General features: G+C 40.0%; 1 protein-coding gene across 15 annotated transcripts in view; it reads right to left on the reverse strand.

The window, feature by feature from the left end:
• RC3H1 (ring finger and CCCH-type domains 1) overlaps positions 1–25,203 on the reverse strand; it is a 63,983-nt gene that overhangs the window by 12,702 nt on the left and 26,078 nt on the right. For 9 of the 15 annotated variants that reach the window (XM_085068732.1, XM_085068746.1, XM_085068745.1 and 6 more), the window contains exons 3-15: positions 19,194–19,314; positions 17,714–17,953; positions 16,412–16,587; positions 15,385–15,585; positions 14,078–14,210; positions 12,449–12,567; positions 10,822–10,934; positions 7,870–8,151; positions 7,352–7,569; positions 5,698–6,074; positions 4,525–4,656; positions 3,785–3,961; positions 770–980 (exon numbers count right to left, since the gene is read on the reverse strand). In XM_085068732.1, coding sequence (XP_084924858.1) covers positions 770–980; positions 3,785–3,961; positions 4,525–4,656; positions 5,698–6,074; positions 7,352–7,569; positions 7,870–8,151; positions 10,822–10,934; positions 12,449–12,567; positions 14,078–14,210; positions 15,385–15,585; positions 16,412–16,587; positions 17,714–17,953; positions 19,194–19,314 — 2,500 coding nt within the window. The remainder of the gene's footprint in view (positions 1–769; positions 981–3,784; positions 3,962–4,524; positions 4,657–5,697; positions 6,075–7,351; positions 7,570–7,869; positions 8,152–10,821; positions 10,935–12,448; positions 12,568–14,077; positions 14,211–15,384; positions 15,586–16,411; positions 16,588–17,713; positions 17,954–19,193; positions 19,315–25,203) is intronic. The other 6 variants (XM_085068744.1, XM_085068742.1, XM_085068741.1 and 3 more) reach the window with 3 other exon arrangements.

Consider the following 25,203-nt stretch of genomic DNA (forward strand, 5'->3'; position numbering starts at 1 on the left):
GCTTGCAGGAGCAGCCACCCAAAAAGCAGGAGAGCAGCAGTACGGTACTTCATAAAGATGGTTTTGCATTATGTATTTGGGAAAGCCTTAAGCTTCTGGATTCTGCTACTACAGATTTAAAACAAGCTTCATATCAGAAGGACTGGCAGAACAAAGAAACTTCTTCCAAATAGCAACAACATATCACTAACAAATACACTATGTATGCACAAACATGTCATCAAATCATTGAATATCCCATGTTTGAAGGGACCCACAAGGATCAGAGTCCAACTTCTGGCCCTCCACAGACACCCCAACAATCCCACCCCATGCGTCCCTGAGAGTGTTGTCCAAACGCTCCTGGAGCTCTGGCAGCCTTGGGGCCACGACCATTCCCTGTATAGTGTGCACCACCCTCTGGGGGAAGAGCCTTTTCCCAATATCCAACTTAACCCCCCCTCACCCCAATACAGCTCCAGACTTATCACTGGTCATCAGAGAGAGATCAAGGCCTGCTCTTCCACCTCCCCTTGGGAAGAAGCTGTAGACTGCTATGGGGTCTCCACTCAGTCTCTTCTTGTCAAGGCTGAACAGACCAAGTGATCTTAGAAAGCTGTGGCAACCTTTTTCTGAATTCAGACTCCTAAGTATAACCCTATCTGGAGTTATTTTAAGTGGCATTAACAGACACCTCAGCTGTATTTCTAAGATACAAGTTTACAGAGCTTGTCTTCAACCTGTACAACATTGTAGCAGTAAAAAAAATAGCAAGGAGCACAGATCGTACCTGAAATGATGGATTTGGTGGCAGCTCCCTGAACCGCCATGGCCTGCATGGGCCCAGAGTTCTGGTACATGGCTTTGGAAGTACGAGAGATGGCCCCAAATCTTGACACAGTTGGTCGGTCTCCAAAGGGAATGAGGTCATCATCCCCCGTCTCAGCTGCTCGTCGCTGCATGTCCAGTCGCTGCTCACGCATGGCTTTACTATCCACATTCTGGACAAGACATAGAAAAGGCACTCAAAAACTCATACAGAAATTAACAGGACCACATTCCTTTCACAACAGGCTGGTAACAGTACTATAAGTCTCTCTCGTATTCACTATTCTGTTCACCTTTCAAATAGCTTTCCTGTTCTTCAGTGTCTAACTCCACTGTCAGAGGGGACCTCCGCTCAATGGTCTATCTTAAGATGGCCATTACTACACCACACTGAAAAAGCTGCAAAACTAATTGTGATCAAATCCAGAAGAAGAGAGCAGAAGCAAATGGATATTGAGACAGAGAAAGTAAAATGGGAAGAGAAGGGGGGGAAAAGCCTCCCCCCTAAACAAACTCAAAGAAGAGATCAGTGGGCATTTCTGAGGAATACATATTCCTTCTAGAATCCAAAAGAAATTTCTCTGATGCCAAGGTTAATAATTGTATCACCGAACAGCCTGCAAATTACTCAGAATAGGAATTTTCAGTACAGTACTTACTTGTACATGTCTAGCATATCTTTTCAGGCACTTTTCATTAAGCAGCAGTACTATTTGGAACAACCAGGTTTCTAAATGAGTTCCAGACTCAAACACCTCGATAGGTCAGCATATGAACAGATAAAATGTTCACTCTCTCCTCAAAGAGCTTAGTTAAATAGGAAAGCTATCTGTTGGCTACCAGAAAATGTAACATGGTAAGAATTGCGAAAATCAAGTTAAGACTTTGCTAAAGAAGTAAAACTATACACAGTGAAACAAAAAGAGCAAAGTAAGTGGGGCCACTACACCAAGAAAAAGGTCTAAAGGCTACAAACTTTGGTAGGGTCCAAAATTAAAACTCTACAAGTTTTCAGTGGGTTAAGGACTGTTAGAAACAATTAACATATCTGAGGCAAGAATAAAGGGGTGAAAATGGCAGTAACAACTAAGTTGGAAGCTAAACTCAAGAAATGTAATACTTGGAAACCGAAACTATATGGAGAATCTACTTTGGAATTCTGGAAAAAAATTACATTTTAACCTTGAGGCTACAGGATGCTAGTACCAATTTTAATTTATTTTTTATTTACTTTACTCAGTAAAGCTTCATGTAATCTGCAGAATATTCAGCATTATGCACTCTCAGATGATACTATTCCTGTCCTTGAAAAAAGGAATCTCTTACGAGTGATAAAAATGATAAATCTCTTAAGAATGATAAAAAAAAAAATTACTGAAGAATTAACTCAGTAAGGATCTCCTGATAGTTCTTCCTTTGAGGAGACAAAAACTGAAGAGCAGCAGAGATCCCATTTTGCTCATCTCAAAATTAGTTCTGGGGCAGAAGTACACTTTGTTTAGCCTTGAAAAAAGAGGCTGTTTCTCCAGAACCTTACTACTTCTCTTAATTGAGCTGCAGTTTGTTTGCACAGTTTTCTAGCAGCAGGGATGAAAGCCAAGAGCTGTTTATCAATTCCTGGATGCTGCCACTTGGACAGCAATAAGCTGATTCCAAGTAATCTCAGTACTTCCCCAGGTCAAATGTGAGAGTGTGATAACTCCAGGCAACCACACTGTGTAGGACTGAGAGGAAGAGGACAGGTAAAAAGGCTAAAGCTGCAGATGAAATGCAGTTTTTTGCTCTGCTTTTTTCAGGAGAAAGCCTCCTTTTTGTGTCAATTTCCCACAATGCCTTCAAGGTTTTAAGATGAAAGCAATTCAGCAGACAGAAAAAAGACACGTAATTCCACAAAAAGATACATGTAATTCCAATCGGGCAGAAAGAAAAACAGGAGCCTGTTTGAGGAGAAGCTGAACCAAAAAGACTCTGACTTAGTTAAGTAGTTGCAACAGGTGAGCACCTGTCCACAGAAGAATGAATTCGGATTAGAAATGCTCCCCTGCCACCTCTTATCGGCCAAAGAAAGGTCACCATGACTCTGACAATATGGAAATAAAAGTCAATAGATCACTTTTGCAGATGGGAGATGAAGGAGAACAGATGAACCTCTCCAAATTAGTCCCTCAGACTAAACAGTCTTTTCTCTTGAACTTTAATGGGCCACCAGCCTACTTCTTGTGTTGAGTAATGCTTGAATGCTAGGAAGAAGCTGAATAGTGGTGGTATTTTGGACTCCTTTATTTTCTTCTCCATTCATGACTCCCAATAGTAACACCCTAGCAGCCCCTTCATTTTGCAATGCTGATCTAGCAAAAATGGAGCAGCATAAAACAAGATCATGGTTCACCTCCCAAAGTTCAGTGAAGGGCTGAATAAGCACAGCACAGAGTCAGCAATTGTCTTCAAGAAGAAGCAGCCTAGTACTGTTTTGACTGTGCTTCTCTCAAAAACTTCATGCAAGTTTTGGATACTCTTGAGGCCACAAATCACAGTCCTTTAAGTAAAAACTAGGAACATTGTTAGCAGCAGTAACAGCCACTTTACAAGGAATAAAAGTTACAGCATCTTCCTCTGACAGAAGTACAGGCAGCAACAGATGGACATGCTTAATTAACAAACTGCCAGGACAGAGTAATTTTTGCATTTCAGTAAGTTCAAAGAATAATCCTTGCAAAATATTCTTGCTATCCGTAGCTTCAGAGCAGAGTGGTTATCCTGCATCTATATGCAGAATTTTGTACCAGCTACACTACCGTAGGACTGTTCATAACTTCGTTTTCAAAGTGCTTCACACACCTGCAAATGCTTTCTGTGATGGCAACTCACTTTTGAGCTTAAACAAAAGCACTACCATCATCCTAGAAAGGAAATGAAAATTCTTCCCAACCCACAGAAATATCCACTCTTCTTCTGTTTTGCCCTTATCCTTGCATACCACCATCTCCACACTCCTTGCTGCCACAACATCTTTGGGTTTTGCATCTTTGGTTCCAATGTAGGAGCCGATGGTGTCACAGGACCAGGGAGAGTACTGGCTGTAGTCATTTCCTTTGTATTTCCCGGCTACTTTCAGATCTTCATCCAAGTACTGCACAAAAACAAAAATCTGGTTCTGTAAGTGAAGGGAAGAAGCAGTTTCACAGTCATCCCTATTCACTTCAACTACAGTGAACTTGAGAAACACCCACCAGGATTATTTTTTTATCAGATACATCATCCTCTGGAACTGGGCCATAGAATGCATGAAGTGCATGAAATTCTGATCCCCTGGCCATGCTCCCAGGGCTGACTGCTCACTTGGCCAGTCTGAGGGTGATATTTTGACATTGGTTAAGAAAATAAATCTCTATCAAGCTGTTATTTAATTCTAAATATGTCAGGAGCAAAGTCTGGTAACTGTGAAGACCAATTACTTCAATTAGTAATGGCTCAAAATTAATTTTCTTGGTGGCACTAAGAGTGAAGAGTTTGGGACCAGTGGTAGATCAACAGCTAATTGAAACAGTGGAGACTGCACTACGTGGGCTTCCCACCTAGGCACAAAATCTACTTGCCCCAACACTTGCTAGTGATGCACTGCTCTGATTTTCTTATTGACGACACCTATCAGCATATAAACTCCAAAGTATTTTCTAAACATGCCAGTATGTCATGTTTTTGTCAAAATATGCTTACCTCCTCAGAATGAAAAGGATGAGGCAAGGTTGGTGATGGTGCAAAAGGAGGTGGAGAAATCACCTTCCTCTCCTCCAGCTGGGCCATGATCTCTTTTCTTCGTCGGTGAAGCTCATCCAGGCTGGGATGAGGCTGAAATGAAGAAACAGAAAAATGTTTCAGAGCTCCTGAACCATTAATGCACAAACCAAGTAATCTTTTACGTGTTGTTTATCTGAACAAAATAAGCTATATACTGCCATATACTGCAAGGACAGTGAAATACAGAGGACAGACAGAATTGTTAAAGTAACAAGTAATGATCATTTTGTTGAAGTATAGCTGTTAACTTTCATATTGGACATATATGTTCCTACACTGGTCAGTGTTAAAGACAGCCCACAAACAGGGAATGTATTCCAGCCTGGCAAAGTTCCCACTGGAACATGTTCAGCATGGCAAGTCTCCATTACAGTCATATATTGTAAATCAGTAGAACTCTACAGATGATAACCTAGTCACATTTATTATTCACTTTGCAATAGAATTAAACACAAACATGGCAAATTCAAAACTGATAAATCTGTAAGTTTCATCAAAAACACTTCTTGGACTCAGCAATAGGACTGAGAGCCTTTAATCTGAATGATTTAAGTCCAACTATTCTACAGAACTCAATTCCAGCTGGCAATTTATCAAAACAAGTTCTTAAACGTATTCTAGGAAGACCCTCCAGTTAGCCATCTAGCTAGAAAAAATTTAGAAGAAGAGAATTTAATTCTTTTATCAAACATTTCATGTTTAAAGTTTATTATTTAGGTACAGAGCTGGTCAGTCACAGATGGGCTGTACAAGAATGCACACATGACCATTTCTACACACTGTATTTAATCTGCACTGAAGTAGCCCTCTCCAGCCTAATTTTTGCTGGAGAAGTCAGACTTATGAGACATCCAAAGGGAATTACAATGCTTTTCTACTTCGAGCACTAAATAGCAGCCTACTTTTACATATTAACATCATTACAATTGCAGAGTTGACTGGTAACTAAATTATCTTCCAGTTTTTGATCAGCTTCCTAAAGTTCAGACTTTCACAAAGCCCACATCCTTAGTACAAAAATATTCAATTTCTCAATCAGTTTATCGTTTATCTCTCAAAATAACCACAAAAACCACAGTATAGAACCCATACCCTGTGGCACGCAGGTCTGATCTGACTGAGATGTGGAGCCACTGGGCAATAAGCCTCTGTTTGCTGGTATCTGTCTCTGGACTCGGGTACATAGAGGGGCACAGCTGCCGGCGGGATGTCGATGGGCACCGGGCTGCCCCGCACCACATCCTCCCGCTGGTAGGGCTGCACAGGGGGGTAAACACGGCGGCCGTCGTAGTGCGGCGGATACACAGGCTGCGCCAGGGCTGGGTACCCCTGAGGCTGTGGGTACTGCGGGCTCACCACACGCTCTGGCAGGTATGGCCCGTAGTGCTCCAGGTAGGGCGCGCCCGGCTCAGGTGCCGATGGAGGAGGTCGGACAAAGCGAGACATAGATTGAGTGGGATAGTACACTCCTGAAGTAAGGCAAGGTGGGAAAAAACAAGATACAGAAAGTGATTACCACAATTGTCCACAAAAATTGACTGCAGAAAACCCTGAAGAAGCAAAAGTTGATCCAAAGCTCAAGTGACACAGTATAATTATCTAAGATACCAGCATGGTGGCAATGTTACAGTAGCTGATGAAGAGGTGGCAAGACTGAGCCCACAAGTCCTGCCATCACACCAAATAAAAATAAATCACCAGAATGTCTCTGCAGATTGCTACAAATGCTTTCAGCTACGTAAGACCTAAAAAGCAAGCTGAAGATCAGCCAGTATGTCTTCATCCACACAACTAAAATTCAATTTGTGCCAACATATCAGAACCACTGGCTGGGTAGAGGACATTGGATTACTAGGATTTAAAGTTATTATAAGATTTGTTCTACATCTTGAACAGGAGAAAGACATTTCAAAACTGTAAATCACCAAAGACTAAGATCACATTGACTGGTTACCTGAAGATTTTATTATTCTATCAGGGATTTCTGGATAATTTTAAAATAAGCATGAATATGCGCATGACATCAACTTTTGTAGACAACTCAGATGTTCACTGGCACATAATGAACAAATATAAGTAGTTTGTTTTTCCTCAAAATGCTCTGCAACTCTCACAGAAATGGCTTCCCCCATTTCACCTTTCCTTTCTAGGACTTTTTCTGCTTTCAACTTCTTTTAGTCTTCCTTTGCTTATTTTTCTTTTGTATTAACTTCACTTTATCTCATTTCTCTCTGCAACCACACATTGCCTAAGAATCATTCCCTGTTTTCACATACGTAGCCATATCTTTTCTTTTTAATCCCCTTGAATATTATCTTTCTCCACTTGGTCTCATTACAGTTAGAATTTTTCCTTTTAGTTCTTCTTTTATAATGTTTTCTTTTTTTTGTGAACACCCTTCTCTAATTTCATTTATCTCTAGTCATCACATGACCTTTATTTCCATTTTTCCTGAGTCAAACTGAGTTAAGGTTTAGTGTACTGGGTCCCTGATCCATCCCAGTCAGGAAGAACTGAAGACAGGACTTGCAACACTTGCACCAATACAAGTATTGTTTTCACTTGTAATGAAGTCCTCAGTCAAGGCATAAAATGCTGCCAATTTCCATTTTATTATGGCATCACCATCTGAGTGTCTTTAGACCACATGAACTGCAAGAAAACTTCAATTTAAGGGTTTAAAACCCAGAGTGGGACGAAAGACTAAAATCAGCATGAGGATGAAAGAGCTTGGTGTCAGTCTTACCTTGTTGGTAGGGTGCTGGCTCAAACGATGGGGCAGCTCCTCTGGGGTCTTGATAAAACATCTCTGCTTGTTGTGCATTGTACAACTGAGACCCTCGTGGTACCATCTGCAACTGCTTGGCGACAGACACTGTGGACAGATCTGCTGGTGCCCGAGCAGGCACAGGATGAGGGTTCACTGGCAAGGCAGAAATAGAGCTCTTGGGGACAGATTCCAGCCTAAAAAGTGGAAAGATGGCACTACTCATTAAAGCCTGATAAAGCACACTGTACCCTATCTAACACACTGTCCTTCGTCTACACTCCACCTTCTGAAGGCTTGTACCACCTTCTCCAATTACAATATAAGCAAACAACGAAGTAACACTGTTTAGTTTTAGCTTTAGCTTTCTACTCTGTAATTGCTAAAAAAAACCCAACCAAACACAAGAACAGTTCTTTTTTAAGAACTGGTTTACTTTGTTTTTACTCCACATTTACACACATGACAATCTGAACAACAGGTAGGAAGACCCGTACAAGTCAGGAGGGGATCCAGGGGCACTGCTACTCAGATGGTCCATCTTCCCTGGCTTCAGGGCAGTGTCATAACTGGAATCAGTCCCTCGAGAAATTAGTTGCGTCACCGTGCTGCCTGTTGACACAATTCCATTTGGCAAAGCAGACGTTTTCCTATTGGGCAAGTCCACTCCCCCTTCCTCTGAGAGGATAGCTCCTGAAGGCAGGCCCACCTCATTCAGCTGGCCCAGGGAGGCACTAAGGGGTCTTCTGGGAACAAGACGCTTGTTCATTTTACGGAATCTTCAGAAAGAGAAATCATATATCAAAAATTGAAACAAAACCAACAAAACCAAACAAACCCCCCCACGCCCCCAAAAAAAAATAAAAAAAAAAAGGAAAAGGAGTTGTACTTTCAAGATTTTTCAAACATGGATAATACTGAACGTTTCCTTTTATTCAAGTTCCCCAAGGGGCTTGTGAGAACACCTATTAGAATACAACTTCCCTGACAGTTGATCTATTAATAGCATTTTCAGTCAGAACAAGGATGAACTTTCAATGACAAGTACATCAAGGATTCACAAGTAAACTCCACAGCAAATTTTAAAATCCTACTTTCTTTACACATATGCATCTCAAGAGAAGAAAGCCAAAACCAAGCATCACATAAAAAACTACTGTCACATAAAATGTAGTAACACAAGCTTCAGAGTAAGAATCACAGTCTGTTCAAGCCTATTTTATTTAGAGCAGAAACTAAACCCAGAAAATTTAAGTGAAAAAATATTAAGTTATACCCTTTTGCTCCATTTGTCCAATAATAAGCCAAGTGTTTACTACTGTGTAATATATTTTAAAGCACAGTTTAATATTTATATTACCATATCAATACGCAGCTTACACAATTTTTGTTGTTTGATGAAGTGATTGCAGAGGTAAAAACTCTGTGAACATGTACCAATTCCAAAAATCGAACTGCTTCTGATTAAAGCCTGAACAAACATAGGCATTTTAACCAATGTTCCACAAAAACCAGTAGTTCAGCAGTACTGGAGAGCAAATTTCTGAGTTAAAGGTGCTCCACTAAACACCCTGCCATTTGTTCAGATCCCAGAATGCAAGCGTGAAGTCATATTTGCAGACCTGAGTGTTTTCATTGAACAAGAGGCTATTTCTTCAGCATGGCTGAAGCCAACACTTTCATGCCATAAATAAAAGAGTGAGATGGGAACCCGAACTAGGAAGGTTCATACATTACTGTAGAAAAATGGGGCAGTTATTTCTAAATCTTTAGATAATATTTGCATTTGCCCACATGCATTAATAGCAACATAACAGAGGCAAAAAGGGGGTTTATTGTTGGGGCTGTTTTATTTTTTAGGTGTTGCAGTCTCCACACGTACAGGACACAAATTAATTTTAAAAAGTTCAGTACTTGCCTATGCAAACAGGGTCTTTGTCCCTTGCCATGAGGGGAATGAGGTGCTGTTTAAGCAAGTTTAGATTGTAATTTTCTATCTAAAGCATTACCACACATATCCCCATAACCCTCCTTCAAACTTAAAGCTATATAAAGAGATACAGGAGTCACACAGCAACAGCAGTGCATACTATTCACACTAAACATTTTTAAAAGGAGGAGCACTAACACAATAGCTACTTAAAGGAATTAAGCAAAAATAAAAGGTACAAGGAACAGTCAGAACTCCCAAGTTCCCCAACCACCCACAGAAACTGCTGGAATCTGAAACTGAACAAACATTCCTTCATGTCCTTCAGCCCAGAACAACATTAATACCAAGGCATACAAGTCAGTCTGGCTACAGTAGGCCTCTCCTACCTGCAAAGCTAACAAACAGTCCATGATACATACAACTGCCTCAGAGGTGTAATGCTGACCCACCACCCAACACAGGTTAACAAAACCATCCCAACCAGAACTACCAATCTCCATTTCATTAGTGTGATGACAGAAGGCAAAAACCCCCTCAACTGTTTCTACAACACACAAGTAGTGAAGTCCTATTCTTTGTTCATGTGAATAACTGTCTTTGTCATTCTACCACATGCTCTGCTTCTTTTTCTTTGTATTTTGCCTATGCACTGCATGCTGGCTATACAGTCCATGACCTGACATATTAATGCTTTGAGTTTCAGATTAAGAAAGGAAAAAGAAACACTGCATGCCAATTCCAAATCTTTGCAGTATTCTTCTCATTAAAAAGCCCTTTTCTTTGAATTATTTTAGCCCAAAAAGCAAGTAATAAGCTAATATACTACATAAAATATACTGTATTTTTTTGACTCTTAAATAATCTATTTTACTTAAAAAAAAAAAATTAAAACAACCTGCAGAACAACAGCATCTTGCTCTTGCATAAATGGTAGCCCTCATAAATCTGCAATGGATGTAGATTATTTACTCCAGACTTGATATGACCATCAGTTTTTAAACTCTACAATAGATGTATCCAACTGAAGGTTCCCACATGAAACTTTCTGACAGATTGCACAAAGAGTGACTGTTGCAGGAAAAAATCTTGGAAAGTTTGTTTTTAGCTCTTTTGAGAGCTAGCGACTCGTTCCTTACATCTGGAAAACTGCCAGCAACCTACCTGAATATAAAGGCATGATGAGAAGTACCCCCCAAATAACAGCCACTGTGAATGCAGTCACGCAGCATGTTTAGTCACACTTAAGAAGTAAGGAAAACAGCCCACCTCCAAAAAACCTTGCATAACATCAAACTTTCAGAGCTGCATTAGTGCTGAACAAAGCAACTATCTTGTATAGAAGAACAAGCGGCTCCAAAACCTAAAAGATGACTGTTACAAGTTTATCACATTGTTTCTTGCTAGTTTAACAGCCACATAATACCTACTCTCCCCTTCATTCCTAGATATGAGAAATAACTTACAGACAAGATGAAACAAAGATTGGACTGATTTCTTCTAGCAGAGGTACACTTACTTTTCCAGCTCCTCCTGTGAGTGTGCGAAGGTGCAGCTGGCCCCCCGGGGACATCCCCCTCTCTGCTTCATATCTCGGCACATGTATGTCTTGTACTTGCTGTGCTGAGGGGGCTGACACGGTTAAAGACACCAGGTGAGATAGCTGAACGTGAAAGTGCACTTAACCAAGCTGAACATATCATCTTATCAAAGGCCTAATGTTTAACTGTTGATAATTTTCTCAGATTTAAATGCTTCAGAAGTACCTAACGTGAAATAAACAACTGAAGTACTTGTGTTTGGTTCTTTGATAGAACCAACAGATTCAAGAGCACGTATTTTGACAAGGAAGTCACTATCAGGTTTCTACAACATTTTTATTCCAACTCCTTACTGGAGAGCTTGACTGAAACACAGCTGTACATTTTAGAACACAGTTAAGAGGACAAAATTAATAGAGGATTAAAAAATGACCAATACTTTAAAAACCCCTATCAATAGTTCCCACCAAGGGAAAGGTCTGTAAAAGCCAACTCTTGTTTTCTGAGAAGCTCAGCCAAAAGGTGTGTATCTGTAAGAAGTCACCTGCAAACTGGTTTGGTTTTTTTTTTTTTGCCATTTACTGTAGTCAGATGATCCAGGCAGGGTAAACCTAAGCCACACAGCCTTTTACTGGCCATTGTTGCCAGGTAGCACAACTCTACCCAGTGCTCAGTCGACATCCCTTTCTCACTTGGGAGGCTCCAGGTTCCCTTCCAAGTAGCACAGCATGTACCAGGTCGAGGCCACAAGCTTTCCACAACAAAAACTCTCGCCCCGATTCCCACTTATGCATTTCTACTGCTTTTCCTTTTGCTGGTGACAGCACTCATTATGCGTCCCAATTAATGCAAAAAGGTGAAACAGCAGAAATAATTCACACTAATTTTGTCCTTTTCTTTGGCAGAGATAATCTTTCTACCAGTTGAGCTCCCCAAACCAGCTCTCCAAGAGGATGAACGCCAAAGCAAGGGAGGAGTGGGATTGGTACAAGCAGCTCCATCTTTCAGCAGCATTTACATCAGCTGTGCTACACAACAAAATGAGATCAAAGGAATGTGTGATAAGGTAACTATGAGATAAGCTACTGCGTAATATTTGGCAACATAATTTCACTGCTGAAAAAAAAATGTTTCAGGAACTTGGATTGCACCCTCATATGAAGTATTCTTCAGTCTTCAAGCTTGACAGAGCATAAGCACAGCTATAAGGATAATTTCATTAACAGAGAGCTAGCCAGCTGGAACATGTCTGGAACATTAAAATAAAACAAAGAAAATTCCCACAGATTACAGCAGCACCCCAGTATCCTTTCCCCAGCCCCTCCTCAGGAGGGTTGTTATTCATTTCCCTAAGCCTGCAGCTGGATCAGACTGATCTCTTTTCATCCTAGTGAAAATTAATTCCACAGGTTTTGGGGGCAAACATGCATTGTTTCAGGCTTTTTCCTTTCTTGTTTCTTTTTTGAAAAATATGACCCAGCAGTGATGTTTTCAATCAGCCCCTTGTGAAATCAAATCTTTTCAAGTGACTTTAGTAAACCTCTACTATAGGACACAGCCAATAAAACTTAGGCGTACCCATTTCCCAAATTATTTAGCTTTTACCTGTTGTTGATCTGTTCCTTTTTTGCTATGATTCTGGATATAATCAACTAAGCCATGAACCACAGTCCTCACAGCAACTAGTCCATTTTCCAGTTGTTCCCATGTTGGAGGTGGAGCATCTGTTGCATAGACAGCAAAGCAAACACAGAATATAAAAAGAAAAATCAGAGGGATTTTCCAAAACCAGGTACAAAACCCCCCCATTAGTATCACAAAACTTGACTAGGCAAGTTCATAAAAAATGTTCTATTAATAGATATAAAGCATTCAGCACCTTAATTCTAAGACATTCACCTCTTATAAGATAGAGGTATCTACAAACTTAAGACTGCACAAAATACCAAACGAGCCTGTAAGACTATTATTAGCATGTCAAATTATTTCCTGTTACAAGAACTTTCACATCTCCCAAGAACTCCAGAGTAAATGAACTGTACAAACTCTTGTCATAATAAAACTTTGCATTCAGACTCATGGAGGTGGAATCATTCTGTACAAACATCATAATCGCTGGCTTGATTACACAGGCACAGACATGGAACAGCAACAGAAATGAATGCCTCTTGGTTGGAAAAAACATCACAAGGCAAATCTATGAATCAGACCTTCTAAAAGACTGTGAATAAATTGTAGTCTCAGTTCTCTAGGAGCACCTTTTCTTTTTAGCCAATTTACTTTTTAAAGTTTTTGAATCTGTTCCAGCAGCTGACACTCCCACTGTGTGCCTGCACACTCTGCTGCAAAGCACAGGACCTCAAAGTGCCTCTTCAAGATCTTTAGCGCAATTAAATACATTACATTCCACTCACAAGGACTAAATTCTTCCAGATATACTTCAACGTGCTTCCCTGCTGTTCTCTAGGCAACTCAACACTACAGACAAAAACATCAAGACTAGACTTGGCTACTGAAACCAAGGGAGGCTATTTGTGATGTCACATTCCACATCAGTTTTTTGCTAACAAATTTGCAGTACACAAGTTTGTCCCCAGCTTATTTCAGTATGAAAGACTTTGGGAAGAAAGCACTGCATCTCCTTTGGCTGTGAAGTACAAGTGGTCCTCATTGGAAAAGCATGTTTAGCTTCTGTTTGTTTAAACAATTAAGAAGTACAACTTTTCATTTTCTGAAGGTGTAGTTTGTATCTTCATACTATTTGGAAATATAATAATGTTTTTACAAATTTTAGCAGGTATAAAACAAAACTTCAGCTACAGCATTCTGTTTTGTCTCTTCCCTTCTCCCTCAGGTGGTCCATCCTCACAGCACTGCTGACTTTTTCAATAATTTCTATCTTTCCCTTCTCTGTCAATAACTTAGGTTTTATTTCCCAGTTTCATTCTTTCCAATTATTTTCCTCTTCCCAGACTATTTCCCATCTTTGTAGAATTATATATTAACAAGAAAAATACTAAATTTCGTAGGGTAACAAACCTTTCTTGTCTAGACTGATTTTTGCCCAGTTTCTCTCTATTCAGTCTATCAAAATTGTACTCTGGAATCCAAAACTCTGAAGTTGGTGAGTCAGGAGGATGCTTCCTTACACTTGATTATCAGCTTTCAATTCTTGAACAGTTTTAAGCTCATCTTGCTAAACTTAAAGGTTTTCATAAAAACATCCAGATTTACCTGGACTGGGATCAATATTTGCCAGGAGCTCTAGGTGAGGTCGAAGACGATTCAGGTTAGCTGGATCTCCAGTTCTCTGAAGAGCAATAGTTAACTCCTGAACACTTTGTGCAAACGAGGCTGGGGTCTGCAACTTAAAAAAATTATCATAATTAACTTTCTACAGGCATAGCAATCCTCACAGTTTCTGAAGGTTGCTTCACAAGCTCACAATAATTGTCTTCCAAAACTGGAGTAAAACATCTTTCACACAAGCCCATTCCAGTGAACTCTATTAAGAATGCACAATTCTTTGACATTACAGGTTAAAATAAAGCTCTAAAGAGACAAAAAAAAGGTTGGTGTTATTCCTAGCAATAAAACCCACTTCTTTTGTGCTGCGCTGCCACGCAAGAAAAAATAAAAAAGGACAATACTGGAAACCATTTAATTTAGAGTCCTGGAGAGTCTAATATCTCTATTCCCAAACCAACAGGTTTGCACCCTGCTTTAAACTGAGTACAGCAAGCAGATAATAAAGAACAAGATGGCTGAAGGAAAGGACAGCTAGGCTAGCAATGTTCCATTTCCTAAAATCACACAATTCCAGTATTTATAACCTTTAATTCTACCTAGATCCTTCAAGAGATGTTTGCCAGGACACTTGAAAAGGTGGGCAAAGGCATAAATACACAGCACACTGATCCTGAAGCTAATCCTCCTGCACAGCAGCCAAAGCAGTTGTTTCACAGCTTTCTTAATCATTCAACAATGTTCAGTTCTTCCCATCTAATTTAGGCACTTACAAATGAGTCCCCTAATTTAAAAGCCCGTTTATCCTATGTTGCTTCTGAAAACAGAGAGATCTGGGTATTTCCAGAGTTCAAGTACTTTATTTATGAAATGTGCTTTCACCTCTCTGTCTTACTTCAGGTATAGACGAGGGGACTCATTTTTTTCCCAACTTGCACTTACTATGCACTTACTTCCTGCCTGCAAACATAGACCATTAACCTCTGTCACTACATTGGCACTCATCAGCTGTCCATAAAGGTCACATCCCAGTTGTGTAGCTAAACTTTGTGGCTTCCCATCTGCAGAAAGAAGTAGCAAGAAATTTCCCGATGGCAGAGGGAGCAAGATTCATTAGGTTACAAATACGTATTTCTAATTATTTAGGGCATAATGGGTTTTGAAATAACAGGACAAATGTTTAATAGGCAAGTCCATGTGGGCAAAATTTCAAAGTTCAGTGTTAAAAACATTTAAATCTACTACATAAATAAGTCACAAACAAGATGGACTGGGCTGATTTTAGGTGGCTTTACCTTGTCAATAATACTCTGCATGTGGGATTTGTGGGACTGGTCTCCATATAACAGAGAGGACCACTGGTCTGGTGCAATGCGCAAACCTGCTTCCATAGCTATTTGAACTATCTGGGAATCATGTTCCCTTCTCAGAGCTTCGTAAGTCCGAAATTCCTCCTTCAGTTGCATCAGAGAGGAATCCTCATCTCTCTTGGTCACCTAGTAAGGAGAAATGAGCCAAATACAATTAAGAAGGATAAGCCCAAGATTATATGAAGTCTGAGGCAAATGACATCTTCAGTCAGCAACTAAGTCCTTCTCCCAAACTAAAATCAACTATGACACTACTCAGTGAAGACCAGCTCCTACTAAAGTAACACACTCTTCACGGAGTGGAACCACTATAAAATGGATAAAAAACATTATTTACTTGGACTCTGACTCATATTGGTCAAAGCGTCACACTTCCTAAATGACTTTACAGCATCCACAACTTCAATCAAGATTTTGTTTGCAATGCAGAATTTTGTTTGAGGGTACAATTAGCAAAAACAAAGCATTTTTCTATTCATTTAGCAGAAGTGAATGACATTTAAGTTGAGCATCTAGTAACAGACATTAAATACTGTGAAGTACATTAAGCAGCTTAAGCTTTCTTCATACAACTGACACCCAAAAGTCTCCTATTTCTTTGATTCTAACCACACCATAACTGAATTAACAGAATTAGGGATTTTTCAGCTTTAAGCCATTTCTAAGGAGATAAGTATGCTGCCTTACATGCAGGTTTTGTAACTGTGCCTCTGTGAAACTTGGACAGAGGCAAAACCTAACTTTACAGCTTCAAGTTGCTGTTTCAGTCTACACTGCCATCACAGCTGAATGACAAAGAACTGTCTAAATTCATGTGGAACTTAATGAGCAATACTTTATATAACTACACATACTTTTAGGCACATTATTGTTACAAGACAGGGAAAACTGAAGGTGAAAACCAATGATTTTCATAGCATTATGAAACCTCCAGGCAGAATCTTCTTCATACCTTGAAGCACGAGGCTCTGTAAAGGAGCTGGACAACATGCCCAATGCTAGTTTTGGAAGCCTGAGGGAATCGTGGCTCCAGCCTCTGAACCACAAAGAGAACCAAGACCTTTCGTGACAGAGCAGATCCATCTTCCAAAGCCAGCAGAACCAGCTTTAAAGCCTCCTCTTGCATTGCTGAGAGTCAAGGGAAATGCAAAAAAAGACAAAGAATGAGAGAAGCCCAAGAAAGATTTCTGCAGTTTCTTGCTCACCTACAGTCAGAAGAACAGCTAAAAACTCCCCCCAACAGACACACAAACCCACAGAGAGAAAAGAGAGAGTTGAACAAGAAGGGAGGCCAAAGAGAGAAGGAACCCTTCAGGACTCCCAGACTGTGACTGGGAAAAACAGGACTTTTTACCTTTATGTATGTATTTTCTGCATTGTTATTATTATTTCATCTATTTTGGGTATTATCTGATAAGAGGATTTTTCTTTGCTCCTGTCTCTACATCTGTTGATCATTAATAGGAGTTTTCAAAGTGTATAGCCTATGTTGCACACTTATCCCAGAAAAAAAAAGCTGAGAGACTAAGGAAGAGCAAGGTTCATTCCCATGCAAGTAAAAAAACCAAGTACCACGCAAAGCGACCAGGCTGCAGCACCATTACTTTGCTATGTAACCAACCTCTCTCTTCCCTGAAGTGGTATGAAAGTTAGTATCTCAAAGTTAGTCTTCATCTGTTTCAGTCAGGAAAAGCTTCACTGTTTAAGAAATTGGCTTCATATTTCAAGAGTCACCAAGTGAACTCTATATTTTCAATTCAGAGACTTCATCTCTTTTTTAAGGAACATTGATATTTTTTCTAGCATTTCAAGCAAAAGAATTTAATTTATAAGTGCATAATTTCTCAAAAATGTGTACACAACTAACAAATCTATCCCCACGACTGTTTTGTATGTTTATTGCCCTAAAGAAGGAAAAGAAGCCATGCCAGGCACTTCCAGTAGCCTTATCACTTTTAGAAAGATCTTGTTTCAAGGAATAGCAAGTGAGAAACTACTTCTCATTTATCTTATAATAAGAACAGAAGGACACTGATTCTGAATTTGACAGAAGACTTGCAAAAGCACTGAAACTGCAAGAAGACTCACAGCAGCCCAACAGATATGTAATTTATTCTGAAGACTACTATTAAGAAATTAAGCTGTTGCTTAATAAAATCACTCAGGCAATTGGACAGCCTGAGGCTTGATTGATTATCAATGGCTCAATCCCAAAACACTTTTAGTACAGCAGTGATACTGCGATGTTACCTACCCGGCCCAAGGAACTGGCACCCTCTGGCTCTCACCGCAGCCCAGAGGTTGGAAGAGAGCTGCTGAGGGTTTTGATGCTGGAGAATGAGCTCTGTGACAGTTCTTTCACCCAGCGACCGTGCTGCACGCATGGCTCTGATCCGCCCTTCCTCCTCCACCAGCTGGCAATGGACTAATGTCACAAGTTTCCTCTGCATGGGACGACTCAGCACACTCTGAGTAGTACTGTTAAGACCCACACCTTCAAAATAAAATAAAACAGAATAATTAACTACCTCACGTTCCTCTTCTTGTGCCAGCCTTCAGTGACTGTACTGTCCAAGTGCAAACCTAGTTCTCTTGGTGTCCACTTTGTCAAAGGGAATAGGAGTCAAGGCATATCATTTCTGCCAGTTTGTTTTACCTAGCAATAAAAGCAGTTTTCTGGGAGTCAGCTTCCCCACCGGTTTAAATCTTGTGATTGACTGGTCTGGCTTTTTAAGAAGGTGGAACCTCTAATGAAACCTTTCCCCATGTTGGTAGTTTGTAGCATACCTCCCCATACAGATTCCCAGTTCATCCCTTATTCATGGACTTTAGGGATGACTTCAACGCTTGCTTGTTTTCAAAACATATTGTTCCTTGCCTACATCTGGAACCTTCAGTGTTTTGATCTAGAGCTTACAAAAGCCCTAAACTGCTTGGGTCATGTTTAATTTTGTGCCAAAACTCTGAATCACAAACATGCTGAGAGCCACTTAACTCAGGTTAAAGGAGCAAGTGACTCACTAGACATACAGCTGCCATGCTGAATTTGCTCTACAGCCAGAGCTTGCTCACTGGGCCACCACTACCCAGAGTCATACTGCTGTCACACTGCACTGGTCAACAAAGACTCAGATAGCTTCTTGAAAAAATTCATTTTTGAAAACCTGATGCCCAAGATGCTCAACTCCACTACTTAGGATGACAGACTGTCCAAATCCAACACATATAATACATGCAAAATCCATACTCTTGAACACAGTGCAGTTCTCCTAACTTAGAATTACTTCGATTGACACAGCTCTTGTATATGACCTTGTATAAAAGAAGTATTAGTTATAATTTTCCTTATCTTATATGCAGTAACTTTCTCATTTCAGTTTATTCATCGTCTACAGAAAAGCTGCATTACTACAGTTATCACAAAGCAGAAATTAAGATATAAAAAGGCAAAATTATCTATTTTTACTCTGCAGAGATCAAATCAAAGTTTGTCTCAACTCACTACACAATGGCCAAACACCTCAGCCTTTTCTCAGAATTATTTTTGACACCCTCCAATTCTAAATCCCCATCCCACCATGAAAACATAACCTTAATGTTTAAGAAATCTGTTTAAATTTGTTTCTAAACTAGGATTATAACCATTTTTCAAACATACTAACTAATAATTTGGACAGCTTGTTTTGCATCTTATTTGGCTTTTGCTTTCTTTTTCCAACAAATGCAGGAATTACCTCTTGCACTGCTGAGTGGTTTGAGGTACAATGCCAACTCTTCCACGCATTTCTTGCCCTCTTCATAATGCTTGGTATCTTCAGTTCCGCTGCATAAGGTAATCGGCTGCTGCTCAGGAACCTGAAGAGAGATGACATGTACATCCACCATGAATATGCATAAGTAAGTGGCAACCATATTTACAAACACTTATTACTACCATGCATTTCCTTTTTTTCCCCTTCTGTGTTTTTTCTGTTAGTAAGCATTTTTTCAGCTTATTTAGTGAACAAACAGCATAAAAATCCCAGCGAAAATGAAAACAAAAAGAATTTTTGTTTAGTAGACTTCCTTTATTTAGTGGCTGACAGGAACTAGATGCAGAAGGCTTAACATGGCACTTCCTGTAACTATAAAACTTGGGCTAAAATTGAACACATTAAAACATCCCCAAAGCGGACTGGCCAAAAAACTCAAGGAAAAAAAAAGAGAACCCTGGTCTGCCGGTAAACGCAATTTGTATCTGTGGTCTCACAGCTCTAAAATCATCCAGGGATAAGTGATGGTAGCTAGTCAGATTAGTGGGAGAACTACTTAGCAGCAAATACACTAAGACACCCTTGGAACATATTCTGACTAGACCCAGTTACAAAGCAACAAGACCAAATTTTCCTATATAGTGCATACAAACACACCCTGTGAGTATTTCTCTGACAACAGAGGCTGGTTACATGTTTGGGGTTTTTCTGTTTTGTGTTGGCTTTTTATCGGGTGACATTCATTTCTTCTTCCAGACATTCCCCAGAAACTGGGATTTTTTCCAAGGGATTTGGACCACCCTTTCCTCAAGTTATAATTTCATTTCTACTTTCCTTGTTAAATTCTTAAAGCTTTACGCAAATTTGAGGGTATATTATAACTAACAGTCCTCAACATCACTATTCAGCAGTCCACCCAGTCCAACAGTACAAAAAATTGGAATTTCTCAGAAGACTAAACAAAAGCACTTTTTGCACATGCTGTCAAAGTGCAAACAGATCTCAGACTTATTTCCAGTGGAAATAACAGCACGCTAATCCCACATAGATACATACAAAGACCAACCCAGGCCTTCAATCTAAAAGCAAAAGCCTTTAATACTACAGTTAAATACAGCTACAAACCTGCTCACCTTCACATGCAAGCCAGATATGGCAAGAGCAACATTATGATGGCAGCACCAAATAAAAGCAGAAAATGTATATAAAACATATACACACACAGATATGCTTGCCATCACCAATGTGAACAGCTTTCCTATCAATTGCAATAGAAAGCAGCGCTTCAGATGATTGCACTTCTCCTTAGATAAGGGTCTCTGCTAAATTTCTCATTTGACACACAGAGCAAAACAAAAAGTTACTATCTTGCTTTTACAGCAGGCAACAAAGAAAAGTCTCAGTGTGCAACATATCAGCTGCAATTCACACAGTTAGTATCATCCTAAAACTAACACAAACAGCATAGAGGCTGCGTCTGATCTAGGCTTTCATTCCTCCTACAGAGAATAACAAGCCCAAGTTCAATCACACCAAGACAACAAGGTTAGCCTTTTCACTGACTGAAGTTAACCTGTGACGTCATTTGGGGTTTCGATCTTGATTTTGGGCCAGCATTTGATTGGGGTGTTTTGGCTTTTGGGTATGAGGAGTTTTTGTGTCTGTAAACAAGAACACTTTCAGCAAAAGGAGATTTTGCAACTCTGTATGTTAGAGTGGTCAGCTGTAAACTGTCACAAAAGCCTTATCTTTGAGTGGTTTATTGGGACTCCTTCAGTATTTGCCTGCACATTAACAGAAGATTTCATACCTCCTTTTCAAAGACACTGCCATTTTAGCAGTCTGCTTCTGCCAGGGAAGTTACACAGCAGAACTGGCTTATTGAGCAAATTACATATCTCAAGCATATGTGCCCATATGTGAGACACTGCACCATCTCTGCCCTATTTACTGCTGTCATATATTTTGTGCAAATTCCTACTTGCTCCTGCGAGTATTCCATCTTGCATCAGCATCAACCCGAAATATGACAGTGTCACCATCCCCAGCAGACAAAGGGGGCTCAAAACAGACGTGGGACAGGAAGCTGTGTTCAGCCCAGGATTTCAACCCTGAATTGAAGTGGATTTAGCACACATTCAGAGCAGTGGTTTGGAATGCCAGACACAGCACAACTCCACCAACGAGACACAAGGACTGTCTAGGCAACTAATAGAAAGCTTCCCCCACCCCCAAGAAAAAGCTGGCAGAGAAAACCTTCCAAGAGCTAATCAAGCTATTCAAACACTATCTGCGTATCATTCCCCTTCCTTCTCTTTTCAAGAGAAGCTTCAATGTAAAAATCTAAACACTGTACAACTTTACTATTTGCAAAATGAGCCAAAGACTAAACTTTCATCTTAAGCTCTTAAAAGTAAGTGTAGTACAGAAGGGTAAAACATGCTTTTTCTGTGGTTTCAGAAGCATTCAGGAGAAAAGAATTGATTTCTCCTGCACACACACTTCATTCATGCAGTGCACTTCACAAGAAAATGTACAGGTAATTTTCCTTTTGCCAGTTCTATTATATACACTTCCAAAACTTATTTTAATATTTTAATGTTAGAATGATTGTAAGAACAGCATCCACCAAGAGAAAAAAAATCATAAAGTCATAATTCATAAAAGTGACAGGAAATGTGAATTTTGATTTTGGCTCCATCGTGGAATTGCTGAGGGCCATTTGGGAAATAATTCAACTCCAAAGCATTTTCACTTCCATTCCCAATATATTCTTTTAATAGCATGCATGACCCTATGGTCACTGCTGTTCACAATGCCTCTCGGGAGCCTCAGAATAGATGCCCCACAGAGTGAGCTCATTATTTTCACCCTCGTTCCACATTCCCTGCTCTCAGACATCACACCCTTATGACAGTTTCCACTGCAAATATATTCACATCATGTAATCAACACCTCCCAATGGGGAGGAGAGCAAGACAGGGAAAATTATCTCAGTTGTTTAGTTGCTTTAAATCTGCAATGGTTTCACATCTGACTTGGCAATGACTGCAAGTATCCTGGCAATGGAATGCTACCCATCAGCACGGCTTGTGGCTGTGGGTACAGACAGGTTATGACACCATGAGGAAGGGGACCGGAAAAGAATGCTAAAGCATCATCTCATACCAGGCAGTGATTTTGAATTGGTGATTTAAGTGTAATTTGATGAAGAAAGTCATCTTGAGTTGTCAGTAATTACCATTACACATCTAATTGCACAGAATGAGAGCATATTAAACAGACCAAACCCCTTTTTGTATTGTTTGAAAAGTGTTTCTACCAATATTTCCGTCCCCCTCCCCACAAATGAATGATTTGCTTCCTGCCAAAAAAACCCAAGGCCTACCATCTTCAGTTCCTCAAAAGTTTACATTAAGGACGTCTTTACAGGTAATTCCTCTTTTGTGGCACTTCCTTTCACCAAGTTAAAATAAAAAAATTATCAAACATGCCTCTAATAGCTCTGCACTTGCAATCTTCCCCTTTTGAAGTGGCTGTGAGTTAAGATCACTCCACCCAGTCTCATCATGTACAATTCCACTGCCTAACATCTAGAATTGTATTTACCATGTCTAGCAGGAGACTATGCCAAAATTAAAGCACCACAGGCATTTCTGCCACTCTGTATCAGCTGGCATGGAAGGTGCATGCTGCTGTTTCATGGGTTAAAAAAACATGAGGGAAGAGCTTAGATGACAGATCCCTGATCAGGCACCTTTAAAACACTGGCCAGGTGAACGCTTAAAACAGTTGCATACAGTAGTAAATGGATGCTTGAATAGCTAGAACTCAAACTCTTATTCCCACAGAAACAAACTCAAGGGATTCCTTTACCCAGGAAGTCTAAGAAGCAAGGTATCCCACAAATATAGAGCCTTGTTGATTTGTGTCTTAGGCCTTTGCGCCTGGTCTGAACTACCCAACCAGAGGGGCTGTGGATATCCCATCCCTTCAAGTCTCCAAGGCCAGGCTGGAAAGGGCTTGGAACAACCTGGTCTAGTGCAAGATGTCCCTGCCCACAGGACGACGTTGGAGTGAGATGGCTTTTAAGGTCCCTCTCAATCCAAGCCATTCTGTGATTCTATGACCACTGCCTTCCACAACAGCCCCTGTAACCAGTGTTGATGTGTACCATGCTACAGGGGAGCAGGTACAAATCTGAGTCTCTGCAACAGCAAATTTTCACACAAAGTGCGGCTATAACCTGGGCAACAGGTTTCATTTTCAGAAAGTGGTGGGGAGAGGGAAAACGGAGAGTCTAATTAAAGTAAGAAACCAACTCTTTGCACCACTGAAGTTACAAAATCTATCCAGAGAGAGAATGCTACTGTCAGAGAAATAGGTTACTGCTTTCCTGGGTGAGTGTGTAACAAATTCAGTGTGTTTTCCCCAGAAGTACACTCCTGCTCATTTTACACACTGTGCTTGTGCAAAAGCCAAAGTAACTTGCCCTGGAATCCTGTCAATGCTGCCAGCCACAGCAGAATAGATCTGTTTCTTTAAACTGCCTGGTCTCCTCCTCTGCCTCCAGCAAAAAAAGCACTTAACACTATAAATGTCTGAATTCCTCAGATGTCACTCCAAAGGGAAAAGAACAAACTGTTCTTCCCCCTCACAGATAAAAGCTTTAGTTGTGCTTTACTGTATTTCCTTCTAAAATGAAACCTGTTTTTTTGAAATTTACCATTTAAAACTGAAGTATTACAAACCTCTGTGGACTCAGATTAAGGTGTACAGAGGTTTGTTGGAGATTAAGGGACACTAATGACACATACACACTCCTGAAACTAAACCCAGAAGTGGAAAAAGAAAATGGCATTGCCTTCAACTGAATTTGACACTACTCATGCTTTGAAAGCTAGACTGCTGCTCACAGACCATTTTTGTTGATATATACCAGAAGAGTGCACTCTCTTAGTGGGATGCAGTTCAAAAATCACTAGTCTCTCTAAAGCACCTTTTTAAAAAAAAATTTGTTCTTTCACAAGCCTTTTTCTGTAAAAAGATTCTCTTAAAAAATGGCCTTAGTCTATTGGAAAACAGCAACCATTCCCCCGTCCTTCACAGCAAAGTAGCATACTTATTTTCTAGTAGTCCAGTGTCTGGTAAACACTACAACAGCTGCCAGGAAGGGAAATGGAAGAGAAAGGAGAGTGAGCTATACTGAACACTGATTTCATTCACACACTCATTGAAATTAGGCAGGAAAGCTGGTTCAAACTTCTCTTAAGGGGAAAGTTTGTCAGTAATAAATACCCAGCTAGTACCCACAATTATTGTTACAGGTAACAGAATGCTGGGAGTAGCAAACAATCAGGAATAAGTGGCAAAGAAAGGGGGTGGGAATTATGTCTCTTTTGGTGGCATTTGTAGCTTTAAGGTCATAATGAAACAAGGTGCCGTGAACCTTAATCACACAAAATTTTCAGATAAGAAAGGAGCATAAAATGATGTCAGTAGTGCAGAATCAGAACCTAAAGTTCAGAGCGCTCTCAAGACAAACACTATACTATAAAACCTTTCTTCATGCCTCACACATATTGATGAGAAAACTCTGGCTAGCTAACTAGCAAAACCAGAAAAAGAATCTCAGTTACCTGTACAGAAGCAGGGTGGGTTTCCATCTCATTACAAAGGACATTGTTTTTACACAAATTTTAATTCAGGCAGAGGTTAGGTTGAAGCTATCATACAGCTTCTCATAAAGCTTAACAAATGCATGCAAAACAACTAAAAAATGTAAGGGGGAAAAAAAGACATCACAAGTGTGGACATTCGGATGCAACTGAAACTATTCAAGAAACTGCAGAGAGGAAGGAAGAACATGTAAGAGAGAAAGAGAATCATAGTATTTATTTATGACCTCACCCACAGATTTCATACTGCTTGGAAGCTCCTCAAAGATGGCAGCACATCACAGAAATGGCAGTGCACAATCTCACTGCCTCCT

Source organism: Lichenostomus cassidix, chromosome 8 (assembly GCF_008360975.1).
Source record: "Lichenostomus cassidix isolate B80296 chromosome 8, HeHo_3.0, whole genome shotgun sequence".
NCBI lineage: Eukaryota > Metazoa > Chordata > Aves > Passeriformes > Meliphagidae > Lichenostomus > Lichenostomus cassidix.